We start from the raw sequence: 13,879 nt of genomic DNA, 5'->3' as shown, positions 1-13,879 counted from the left end.
GATGCAGACTGATATTCTTCCCTCCATCATGCTCTTTCACAAGGCATCGTGCCTGAAGACAAGGAATGGAAGCTTACCGACACTCGGCATCATCTCACTCTTGCCCTCGACTCTGAAGCCATTAAGATTAGTCTGAAAGTTGCAATCAAGGCGAACTTAGACAAGGCCTTAGCTAGAGAGATTGAATTGAAGAAGGAACTTAAGTCGCTTTCAATGCAAAAGGCAGAGTTTATAGCATCGAGCACCCTCTATGATGCATAGCTAGCCCAGCAACAAGTGATCATTTCTCAAATCAAGGGGGAGGTTTCCAAGATTGAGGCTACTCCAACCTTAGAAGCTTCTGATGATACAAAACTTAGAGAGCTACAAGGGTTACTAGAGACTAGCAAAGAGGAGTTGAGGCATTTAGATTGGCTAGGTTAATCTTTTTTTTATTTTTTTTTTATTGATGTAGTCATTACAATGTAACGACACCTATCTCATTATTAATAAAGAAATTCATTTATTTCCAAATCAATGTTTGCTCCCTTTTTTTTTTTTTTGGCATGAGCTAATATGATCAATTTTTTGAGAACATCCATTTTTTCTTTTTTGCGACTGTGCTTAGCAAAGGATGCTAGGCTACCTACGTACCCAAAAGGGATCAAGTCATAACGTAGTTCAAACGACTTATTATTATCAAATTTTTTTTTAAGTACATATGCGACTAAACTTAGTAACAAATACCAAGCTGCCTACGTACCCAAAAGAGATCAAGTCATAACGTAGTTCAAGAGAGTAGTTTGTCTAGGTCGCCTCTTTCAAGGTTTTTAACCTAGCGGGTTTTTTTTTTTTTTTTTTTTTTTTTTTTTTTTGTTTTTGTTTTTGTTTCCCTAACTTTTGCCTAGGTCGCCTCTTTCAAGGTTTTTAGCCTAGCAGGAATTGTTTTTTCTTTTTTTGGTCCCTAACTTTTGCCTATGTTGCCTCTTTCAAGTCTTTCAACCTAGCGGGAATTTTTTTTCTTTTTCTTTTTCTTTTTCTTTTTTTTTTTTTTTTGGTGGGCAGTTTAAGCTCTTACCAAGGAGCAACTTCAATACTTCATGCATAGTATCGCTTCAGGAACTTTGCATTTATGGGACCTACCCTCAAGCCATCTCTGTCGACTATCTTGTAAGCACCATTAGTGTAGACCTCCTGCATGACATAGGGGTCATCCCATTTTGATGTGAACTTGTTCCTAATCTTGTGAGAGATGTTGATGGGTCTTCGCATTGCAAGTACTAGGTCCCCTACTTGGAAAGATTGAGGTTAGACTCTCTTGTTGAACGCTTGCGAAAGCCGCACTTGGTAGCATTCAAGACGTTGTTGAGCTTCCAATCTCTTTTCATCAAGTGCTTCCAACTCTTCGAGTCTTAATTGTGCATTTTCTTCATTTGTGAGCCCTTCTTGGATAGCAATTCGAAGTGATGGAATTTGTTGCTCTGAAGGTATGATTGCTTCGACACCATATACTAATGAATAAGGAGTGGCTTGCATGGATGTCTTGTATGTTTTTCGGTATGCCCATAAAGCTTCTCCAATATTTTCTTGCCAATCCCTCTTTGAGCGCTTTACTACCTTTTTCAACAAATTGCAAAGCGTCTTGTTGAAAGCCTCAACAACACCGTTGGCTGGTGCATTATACATGGATGACTTGTATTGCTTGAACTCAAACTTCTTGCATAGTTGGGTCACCATACTATTGTAGAATGGCTTACCGTTATCCGTGATGATATAGCGAGGGACACCATACCGATAGATCAAGTGAGTCCGGATGAAGTTCACTACATTTTCCTTTTTTACTTCCCTGAGAGGTATGGCTTCCGCCCATTTAGAAAAATAGTCGCTCGCAGCTAATATGTACAGGTGACCCCCCAATGACTTAGGCAATGGTCCTACAACGTTGAGTCCCCATGCATCAAAAGGCCAGGAGCGACTGTAGGGTGCAGGGGCTCCAACGGCTGATGGATGTAGTTCACATGAAGTTGGCATGCTTCGCATGTCTTTGCATAGTTCATACAATCTTTGACCATGGTGGGCTAATAATAATCCATTCATTTTATCCAGTGATACAATTTGGGACCAGACTGATGGGCGCCACACACTCCTAAATGAGCTTCTTCCATGGCTTGATCACCTTTTTCCATGCCAAGACATCGTAAGAATAGTCCATCGAAAGACCTCTTGTATAATGTATCTTTGTAGTGTATAAAATGAGGCACCCTTCGCCGTGCCTCAGTCTTGTGGCGGGGATCTTCGGGTAGCTTACCATGTTCCAAGTAATCAATTAGGGGTTGGCGCCAATCCTCATCCTCCACTATAGATATTGATATGGCATTCGTCGCACTCGCGTATATTTCTATGTAAGAGAGCACCCAATGGTTGCAGACAGGGACATTTTCCTTTTCACCCTTCGACAGAGCCAACGTGGTGGCTAGGTTGGCTAGAGCATATGCCATCCTATTCTCATTTCTAGGGATATGCTCCAAGGAAACTTCGTCGAACTTCTCAATTAGTCATGTAGCCATCTAAAAGTAAGGAATCAAACCCTTATGTTTAACTTCATAATGTGTCAAAAGTTGATTGATTACCAACTTGGAATCGCCATAGACTTCTAAGTATGAGATCTTCATATCAAGGGCTATTTGGAGGCCTGCAATAAGGGCTTGATACTCAGCAATGTTGTTTGAACATGGTTCACTAAGCACAAAGGCAAATGGTAATACTTGTTTCTGTGGCGACACGAAAACAACCCCAGCACTAGATTCTTCTTGCTGCGCGGCCCCATAGAAGAACATCATCCAAGGTGGGAGGACTTTAGTGTACAATACATCTTCATCTGGAAAATCATCTAAGAGCTCCCAATCGGCAAGAATAGGATGATCAGCAAGGAAATTCACTAGTGCTTGTCCCTTAATGGTCTTTTAGGGCACATATGCCATTTCAAACTCTTGAAAGGCCACTGCCCATTTTGTCAACCGTCTAGACATGATTGCCCTAGACAAGATGCATTTTACTGGATCTATCTTTGCAACCAAGTGTATTATGTGTGCTTGCATGTAGTGCCTTAATTTTTGAATGGAGAAGAAAAGCGCAAGACACATCTTATCTATTGGAGAATACCTCAATTCTACCCCAGTTAGCTTTCAACTAAGGTAATACAATGCTTTCTCTTTTTCTTCTTCATTTTTCTGAGCTAAGAGGGCCCCAAATAATTGTTCTTGTGCAGTAATATAGAGCACTAGAGGTTTTCCTGGTATAGGCACTCCTAAGACGGGCGGGTTAAGCAGATACCTTTTAATGCTCAAGTGCATTCCTGCAAGCCTCATCCTATTCAAAGGTGGCATCTTTCCTCATCAATCGACTGAATGGTTGACACCATCCTACTAGATTCAATATGAAATGTCGAATGTATGCAAATGGCCTTGTAAGCTTCGAAGCTCTCGTAGGTTCTTTGGTTCTGGCATCCTTTGGATAGCGTCTATTTTAGATTGATCCATTTCAATATCTCAATGTCGAACAATAAAGCCTAAAAACTTTCCAGACGTGACGCCAAATGCGCATTTGAGAGTATTCATTTTGAGTTGATATTTCCTTAGTCGATTAAATACAATGCACAAGTCTCGTAAATGATCCCCTCTTTTCTTTGTCTTAACACTAAATCGTCAACATAACATTGCACAATTTTGTAGAGTATGTCATCGAAAATTAGTTGCATTGCCCGTTGATATGTTGCACTGGCATTCTTAAGCCCAAAAGGCATCATCTTATAACAATAGATCCCCTTTGGAGTTCGAAAAGTGGTGAGCTCTTCATCCTCGAGTGTTATTCAAATTTGGTTGTATCCTGATGAGCCATCCATGAATGATAATACTTCATGACCAATAGTCGCATCAACCATAAGCTCTGTATTTGGAAGTGGGAAGTCATCCTTTGGGCACGCTCTATTCAAGTCCCGAAAATCAACACAAACTCGAATTTGTCCATTCTTCTTTTTGACAGGGACAATGTTTGCAATCCACTTTGGGAATTGTACCTCCCGAATGAATCCTGCCTGCTCGAGTTTGTTAACTTCTGCCTTAATTTGTGGGAGGAGTTCCGGTCCAAAGCATCATTGGGCGTACTCCTTGCTTTATTGCTAATCGGTGAACTGCAATTATTGGGTCTAAACCTGACATCTCCTTGTACGTCCAGGCGAAAACATATTTATACTCCATTAAAAGCTTAAAGTATTTAATTTCTTCCTCCAGTGTCAAAAGCGAACTCACGTAGATTAGGTGAGGTTCCCCGTCAGTCCCTAAGTTTAATTCTTTGAGCTCATCTACAGTTGCTTGCCCCCCGTCTTCTATTGCTTGAGGGGCTTCATTTGGTTCATTATTTGATGCATCTAATTCGGAATCGGTTTCTGCTGTCACATGGCAAGAAGGAATGACTAGTGTCTTGTGATCCTCCTCCTCATCGTCAACTTGCTTCTCAAGCTCTCGTGTGTGCACAATAGTCCGCTGCTTTACTTTAAGGGAGTTTCCTGTACTAACTTCTACAATCAACTCATGTTTCTTGCACGAAGGGATAAGTTTGTAGGTTTCGGTGCCATTTCTCTTTTGTAGGCCACTTTTCCCCTCCTTAGGTCATGGAGTGTCAGTTAAGCTACTCATAAACCCAAGCCTATCAAATGCCGACCTACGTGTACGTGAGGTTCCTTCCTTTGTAGGGAGAGAAATGCTTAATCTATTAAATACTAACTCTCGAGGAGTAGATGTTCCTAGACGGTCAAATACAGAAGATTCTGACACAAGCTTCGGCTTCCCCTCCTCCTTAACTTCAAAGGTAATGTGTTGTGATGTCGCCTTTTTTCCTTTCCCTTTGGTTGAGATTCGAACTGGCTTTTGTGATGAATACCCTAACCCGATTCTAGGAATCTCAATCGCATAGCCTTGTTGCTTCAGTTTGTTTTGGGTCGATTTAAGCCCATGTGACTTCTCTTCCACGTAATTTGAATAAAGTTGCCCCAATTGCGGAGGGTTTTTGAAATCATAGCCTAATTTTTCCAAAAGTTTATATGCTTTAGGGTTGAAACCCTCTTCTGTTCTTCTGACTGGCAATGAATCTTCTTCAACAAGGTTACACGTGGCTCTAGTGAAACCCTTGAGTGGGGGTTTTATTGAAGCCACTTGGTCTAACTTTGGTAATGGCAAGGTGAAATCACTTTTAAGGATAGCGATATCTTCCTCTTGAAGAGGCTTTTTGCACTTATCCTTAGTCTCCATCGTCAATTCAAATGGGGATTGCCCTTCCTTCCGTTTAGACGCGGGCACATATCGTAAGACCATGGGTGCCTCTTTCTCCTCTTCACGAAACTTCTGTCTCACTTCAGAGTTAGTTTGGGGACCTTCCATGAGGGGCTCGCCTCCTTCCTTACATTTTTTCTTCTTGTGGTACATCAGAAGTTGTGTCACAATCCAAGTAAAACTTGGCTTCTGCAAAGTGAGATTCTGCCGTTGTAAATGGTTGCAAATCTGTTGTCACCACTTTTATTTGCTTGCCATCGCAATACTTGAATCATTGATGTAATGTGGAAGGTACAACACCATTCCCATGAATCCACGATCGTCCTAACAAGTTATAAGAAGCCTTCAAATTGATCATGTGGAAGAGAGGTCTTGCTTTCAACTCATCAATAGTCACATCTAACCAAATCATGCCGATTGCCCTTTGACCTTCTTGATTGAAGCCCTAGATGATGAGTTGAATTTTGGATAACTCTTCCACGGATATGCCTAGGCGTCTCATTGTTCCTTTGGGCATTATGTTGACGGCAAACCCGTCGTCTATTAGGATGCGGCTTACTCTTTTCCCTTATATGTAACCTGAGACAAAAAGTGGTCAATTGTGTGGTTTGAAGCCCAATAGGAGATCCTCATTGACGAACATCACCTTGTCATGGCAGTGAGAACATAAAGCAACTGCTTCTTCCAAGGCATGGGTTTCACTTCCCTCTTCCTTGGTTACTTTGGTTTCTTCAAGGTTCACTTTTTCCTCCTTTTCGACGAGGTCTTCTTGATCATCAGCATCATGGCAAGAGGCCATGTAAGTGGTTGTCATTAGGCCCTCTGTAAGAAAGCCTTTAGGGAAAAACTCATGCAGTGAGGCCGACAAAAGGCCTTCTTTTTGCAATAACTCATTCGAACGAGCTCCCCTTCTTTGTTTCTTCAAACCATTTGTCCATTTCCCCTTGGAAGCAACCTTTGAATCACTTGCTTGGAGTTCCCTTTTCTCGTAAGGAATATAGGGCTTTGGGTTACATTGCTTTCGAAATCTCTTGTAAGTCATAAGTGTCCAGCCCTCTTCGTCACCTACCAATTCGTTGCTAGCTCTATCATCTTAAGGGTTGAAGCATGCCGTATGCATAGGCTCAAGCGTTCCAAATTGGATGTGCTTGCGATATGCCCTTGATGTTGATGGCAAGGTGGACCGCACTTCCATTGGAGTTGGTGACTTCACAGAAATTAGGGATCCCACAACGAACGTAGCATGATTCACCTCAGCAGTTTCATCTAGGTCTAAAAGAATTTTACCCTCCTTTGCAAGCCTTAGGATAAGGTCCTTCAAAACAAAACATTTTTCCACAGGGTGACTTATAACTCGATAGTATACGCAGTATTTTGTGTCGTTGGTACATCCTATTTCCTCTGGACGCTTGCATTCTGGAAGCTTGATCACATTCTTCTCTAATAAGTCCTCAAGCATGCCTTGAACATCGGCATCTAGAAACGGATACGTCTTTTCTTCCATCTCCTTCAAAGTCAATCAGTGCTTCTCCTGCTCTTGCATTGGACCGGCCCTTTTCTCCATTCTCTTATTCTCTTTACTGGAGATCTTCATAGGCTTCACAGCAATGGCCATAGATTCCTTAACCATGGATCTAGAAGACTTATCCACCCTCCTCATATCTTTCTTCTCTTTACACTGCTCGTCAACAGGTAAACCTTTTTCTCCATGGCTAGACAAGCTAAGCTCCATGTCATGGGCTTGGGTAGCAAGTTCCTCAAAGGTGTGAGGTTTAATTCCTTGGAGGATGTAAAGCAACCCCCAGTGCATACCTTGGATGCACATCGCCACTCCTAAAGACTTGGAAAGGCGATCTTTGCAATCAAGGCTTAATGAGCGCCAACGATTGATGTAGTCTACCACTAGTTCATCTTTCCATTGCTTTGTGTTGGTTAATTCTAGCATGCTTACGGTATGTTGGGTATTATATAAAAGATTCGAGAATTCCTTTTCCATTTGCTCCCAACTATCAATGGACTCAGGCTCAAGATCCATGTACCAATCAAAGGCGTTTCCTCGGAGAGTATGCACGAATTGCTTAGTGAGCAAGTCCCCATCCGTACCGGCATTATTGCAAGTCTCGATGAAATGAGCGATATGTTGCTTTGGATTCCCTTTCCGTTGAATTGTTGAAACTTAGGAGGTTGGTAACCTGCAGGCATCTGTAAAATGTCAATCCTCTTAGTGTATGGTTTTGAATACATCAGAGAGCTTTGTGGTACCCCACCATATTGAGCTCGAATGGTGTTCGTTATCATGTCCTACAACTGCTGAACCGATAGAGATGAAATTGAGGTAGAGCTCTCTTGTGGAACATCAGCCTTCTTTGGAGAAGATGTATGAGCTCCTTGGGATGTATGCTGATGCGTGTGAGAATGGCCTTTGCTGGACTCCCCTCAATTCTGAACTTCAAGCTTGTTCATAAGCATGGCGATTTGAAGATCTTTCTCCTCCATGGTCTTGGTAAGCTTAGCTATAGTATGTCCCATTTCAACAATCATTTTGTCAATGGTGGCAGTCTCTGTCACCATGGCTGCCATAGCTATTGTACGAGAAGAATTCTTTGAGAAGATAGATGAAGTGACTTCTTGAGGGAATCCTTGGGAAGAACCTGACTGTGAAGCAGTACTCGACCTAACATCTAATGCAGAATAGTGATATTCGCTCCCTATCGTTTATTCCTTTAGGGCGAATGCTGAATCTCCCCTCCTAGAGGAAGTGTGCTTTCTTGTCCTCAAAGTGCTCAAGGAGATCACAGTCTTTGGCTGGGCTGGGGCACTTATGAGTTTGGTCACAGGAGCCTCTCCCTCAACTTCTCGTGATGTGAGGAGCCTTATTGCCTTAGCTTTGTTTCGAGTCATAGGACCTGTGGAAGTATTGTTGCTTGTTGACCCCCAATGCTTTTGGTAGCATTCTTGGGAATCTGAGACTTCTTCGAGGCCATTGAACTTGGTGGATTGGAGACTTGAAGATTTCTAGGATGGAGAAAGAGATGAGAGGTAGAGTGGTCCCTCCGAGCGTGCTAGAAATTTGTACACACAATTTTCGTAAAAGATAAATCACACGATCACAAAATAATGTAACAAATAATCAATTTGTATTTGATTTGTATATATGTGAGTACAATCATTTGTATGAATCTTTACAATGAAAGAGTACAATAAATTCATCTGATTCGATCTCCAAGAAACATTATGATCCGAAGGGGCTATGAAGCTTGATCTTGAATCGTGCTTTGATGTCTCCAAGTTGAATGTGCTTGATTTGATGCGAGGGCTGTTGGCTTGATCTCGAACTAAATTAAAGGAGAATCCCTACTTTGATTTGAAGAAGTAGGAATAGGCCTTGATGAACAATGGAATTCTTGTGAACTTTAGAGATGACTCCCTATTTTGGCAGTGTTATTAGTGTTTTCTCTCTAAGTGTCCGTGTTTTTTCTCATATGAGAAGCCTCTATTTATAGGCAATTCAATAGTATTTAATTTGGAATTTTCTCTCAGCATTTATTGAGAGTTGAATTATGAATTTAATTTGGTATTTCATTTAATAAGAACTTTCCATATAGGTCTTTTCTTTTGATGCTGCCATATGGCTTTCTTCATTTGATGTTGCCACGTGACTTGATTTCATTCGCTGATCGTCCACATCATTAATTGGAGATTAATTTGATCATAATCATGAACAATCGGACGGTTGTGAATACATCATAAAATTTTGATGTCTACACCTACATTATGCCCAGACTCTGGCTCCATCATCCAATCTCAACATAAAGCCTGCTATAAGTGGAGACCAAGGATCCATTCGAACCCTTATTCACATAAACCTAATGTTGCATGGTGGCCTATCTTCGAAATCCACTCTTTCACATAAAGCCTGCTATCAGTGGAGATCTCATGTGGGAGAGCATGAGGTTCTACCAAGTAGCACATTCGTTGAGCTTCTCTCATTTAGGTTTCCACCTCATCAAAATTTACATTTATGTAAAACTTTTAATTCATTGAATGTGTCAATGAAGTTAATACACATTAATTATATATAAGTATGTACTAATTATATATATATATATATATATATAAGAATTTTATATGGTTTTAACTCCACAAGTATAAGTGTTTGTGGAGTGTGAAGGGCAAGGCCTAGAGTTCAAGTCTCTAGGAGGGAGCTTCACACACATATACACTTAGATTATGCTAGAGTAGAAATTCTATCTTATATAAAAAATATATATATATATATATATATGGTTTTTTTCTTAAAAAATATATATAGGAAAGAAAAAACATCACGTGAGAGACCATAAGATTCTGTTATGTGGCGCTTTGTAAGAGTAATTTTTCATTTAGCTTTACACCTCAACTTCTTTACATATTTGGATTATAATAAAATTCTATTAATAGAATATCACTATTTTCACTGACTATTTAACTTACCATTATCGTACTTCAATAACATAAACGTGACATCATAAATTTTAGATGATATTTCCATAAGCCAACTAAACATTTACATTTTTCTACCAAAAAAAAAACTAAACATTTACATGAAATTACAAATTTTTTATGCTAACTCCAAGCCAATATAGAAACAAAAATTATGATTAAAAATTTAAAAAAAAAAAAAAAAAAAAAAAAAAAAAAAAAAAGAAGAAGAAGAAGAAGAAGATTAAACAAACAATCAACTTATTACACCACATTTTTTTTTGGAGAAGATATTACACCACATAATAACTAGTTTCTAATTTATGTAACTTTTTCTCTATAGTTTAAATTCTTCATCCCCTTAATTTTGTATTACATCATTAATTTAACAAAAATCTCTTCGTGTTATTGCAACATTACTTCATGTTATTACTTTAAAATATTTTGAATATTCTATATAAGTTTTTCACATAATAGCTTAAAACATTATCCATGCATTGCGTGGGACCACGGCTAGTATAACATAAAATTTAGATCCCACAACTTGTTGATGCACACAATGATGACAAATGGCATAACATTTTATCTATTTAGAATGATGTGGACAAACAATGCCACATGGCAAATAGCAATTTACCTATAATATAATGACACTTCCATGATCGAAAATTAATGCCATTGAGTATTTCATTACTGGAAGAATCAAACGAGATTTTAATGATCATTTTAACTAAAATATAAAATTCCAAGAAATGTATTACAATATGATAACAAACTACAATTTATAAACAAACCAAACTCCCTAATATAATATAAGCAAACCAAGTACAAAAAAGTTACAAATATTGTCTTGAAAATATAAACACACCAAAACGTTAAAATAAAAGCACACTTATATGAAACAAAATATATAAAAAAAAACTATATGAGTAATCATTCAAATGACAGAAAGTCATTTTATGATTTTATCTCAAGTTATGCCCAGTTCGTTTTTGAATCTGAGGCCAGTGTCAAGTTTTATGTCCAGATTCAGGTTAGGAGTTTTATCTTGAGTTGGGCTCCAAATGGGACTTCCAATTGGATTGTATTTTGGGCTTGTGATTGGAGTTGGGCTAAGGTTTTTAATAGCCTTTCTAAGTGGACTAGGGTGTTTGGGTTGAGGCCTTACAAACTTACAGGTTGTTTTGAGGATTCTAGGGCACCACGGATTGGATTGAATCGTGGATCTGAAGTAGGTTTAGAAACCTTTTTACACAAATTGGTGTCACTTAACGGTGTTGGCTACAGAAAGGCATCTTGCTAATCATGTGCCTTTCTAGTTTTTTTTTTTTTTTTTTTTTTTTTTAATTGTTGAAAGAGTTTCTTCTAGCAAGGTCGAAAAATCATTATTATAAACCAATTTAGGTATAGTAACTTAGATTTCTTAAGTTTTCCTCTTAAGATTCAGTCATGTGAGTACTTAACTAAAAAATACACTTCCATTTCATTAGAAAAAATCTACGTAGCAAAATCTTAATGAGTCTCACCTATAGAAATACTGTACCAAAATCTTGGATAAAATGACTTTGTTGTGGAACAGAACCTGACTGGGGTAGTGGGATCCATTCCTAACCAATTCCGAAAAAGTTTGCTCATGCTGCAGAAGGGAGCATCCCCACTTAGTGATCGACAACATGTTTGGCTTCTCCTGGGTTTGCGAAATTGTGTCGTTTGATTCCTAGGTTGATCTGTTTCTATTTTTTCATTATCTTGTTTTCCTGTGTTCTTCTCTATTTCCCATTTTTGCTGAAAATATTCACCAAGACTTGAAACTTCTCCGTCCTTTTGATCATTTGACTCTTATATCTTATCCCCAGACGACGTATTCTTTGGGGTCTGGTTCAATCAAAAATTTGAATTTTTCTTGTTCTTGTTTTATGATCTCAGTCTCTGCCTCGTCAGAAATATTTTCAGTTTGACTATGAAGTTATTCAATATTTTCCCAAAATCTCTCGTGCAATATGAAATCTTTGTGTACTTGGTAAATATTATGGGTAAAAGGCACTACACCAACCCCACTCACAATGGTAGTTCTTTAGGATATATACAATCTGTTGATGATAATTGTAATATGAAACAGATGTAACCAGTCATAAAATTTGTCCTATAATGGTTTGAAAAACCATGTTCAACAAATTAATGGAATGAGTGATTGTCGATGGGTTGGTGGAAAAGGAGGGTAGTTGTGATGATGATGATGATGATGATGATGATGATGATGATGGTGGTGGTGGTGGTACCGTGGTGATATGTTCTCTTTCTTACAAGCCATGGGCTCTACTACTGTAAAGAAAAAAAGTGGGCTGGGGCGTTACAACTACTATTGAAGGTTCCAATGGTATGGATGGTAATGCCGTTAGGGTGAGATCACCAACACAACAATATAGAGAAAATAATTTAACGTTCTAAATGAATAAGGAGTCTTGAAATTTATAGAATAATCTAACTTTCCATAGTTAGTAATATAGTAAGTGTATAATATGGTAAATGTGCGTACATCTATAATTCGGTATCATTCATGATGAGTGCATTTAGAAAAATTGGCAAAAAAACTAAGGAAATAGAGAAAGAACGTTACATGCATAGTACGTGAATAATTAATTTACTTTTTTTTTTAAATGCAACAAAAAAATACGGAAGAATTTGTCATATATATTTTTGGAGATAAATACAAAAATCTGTCTTATGGGCTATATAGAATATTCTAAACAATTTAATTTGAAATAATCTAATTTAATAAAGAAAATTATTTCAATAGTCATTAATAAAACTAATATTCATCCAAAAACTTAATCCAAGATCCTTCACTTATTAGTCATCACATATCAATCCGGATTTTTAAAAGACTTTTACCATTCAATCTGTCGAAAAGTGTGTTTTTTTTTTTAATCGTATCCTGATGTTAATAATAACTTAAATTAAATTAAAAGTGAAAATTATATACACATATGAGAAATACAATGTCCATAACATTTTCATAACATGTTGTGGACGTAGCACTTCTCCATATATATATATATATAGTAAATGTATATAATAGATTCAATAGAATATAATATTAAATCATATCCAGATATATGCAGGAAAAGAAAAAAAAAATCATATCCAAGTTTGAGGAGTGATGCAAATAACAAATAAATAAAAGAGAGTAAATTATAGATAGCACCTATATAGTATATAGTTGCATTGGAAATTGGAATAAGGAGGCACTTATCGTTTTTTATAGCAGTTGGATTGGTTTAGAATTTTTAGATTCTTACTTTCTATATACATGTGTATTTGTAGGCAATTATTACGTTACCCGAATACAATGGCAATTATACTTTTTGATTGAAAGAAACACGTTTATTTCTGTATAAATGGAAACCAAACGTCTAACGGGAGATTTTTTGATAATTACACACGTACATGAACAATACGCATATGTTACGCATATTAACTAACTGAGTAACTTTGTATTTTGTTATGGTTCACATGAATATATCTAATATTTTTAACAAATTCATATTGTGGGCTATTATGTATTTAGAGTAAGATATTTTATGCTATTTTATATTTTAATAGATGAACTTTTTCTATACGTTTCAATATTATAATTGAAAAATTAACAGAATTACCAGTAAACATAAACCTCCATATAAACATGCACATAAACATAAACCTCCATATAAACATGCACATAAACATAAACCTTTGATTTATAGTTGGAAAATTTAAATAAAATGTAACAACATTGCATGTGAGAACTCAAGTAAATTAATTTTTGAATTGTAGTATATTAGTATAATTGATAAATGTTATCAAATAATTTAGTGTAATCATGTGATTTCACAACATATATAAATGTACCTGTTATGTCCTTATTGATCCTTTATTACATTTTGAGATATCTAAAAGCATGGTTTTCTTTAAAAGTGAAATGAAAACAATTTTTTTTTTAGAAACAAAATAAAAAACAATTTTTTGATAATATATGACTAATATGAAAAATTTTGAAAAATATGCCATAGACAGGATAATGACACAAAGTTGTTAAAACTAACAAGACTTTTAAATTGTTTTGGTATGAGAAT

The 13,879-nt window shown here is 37.2% G+C and overlaps 1 protein-coding gene across 1 annotated transcript; it reads right to left on the bottom strand.

Moving 5' to 3' along the window:
* Positions 1-1,287: 1,287 nt before the first annotated feature.
* On the bottom strand, positions 1,288-2,019 carry LOC115985768 (protein NYNRIN-like). Its single transcript, XM_031108667.1, has one exon. It carries the CDS (start codon positions 2,017-2,019, stop codon positions 1,288-1,290), a length of 732 nt encoding a protein of 243 aa, XP_030964527.1.
* Positions 2,020-13,879: the final 11,860 nt, after the last annotated feature.

The sequence above is a fragment of the Quercus lobata genome, chromosome 4 (assembly GCF_001633185.2).
Source record: "Quercus lobata isolate SW786 chromosome 4, ValleyOak3.0 Primary Assembly, whole genome shotgun sequence".
NCBI classification, from domain to species: Eukaryota; Viridiplantae; Streptophyta; class Magnoliopsida; order Fagales; family Fagaceae; genus Quercus; species Quercus lobata.
This window is presented reverse-complemented; position numbering and strand designations above follow the sequence as displayed.

Coding starts and splice junctions, on each gene's coding strand:
- LOC115985768 (XM_031108667.1), bottom strand. CDS start 2,019: ATGCGAAGCATGCCAACTTCATGTGAACTACATCCATCAGCCGTTGGA.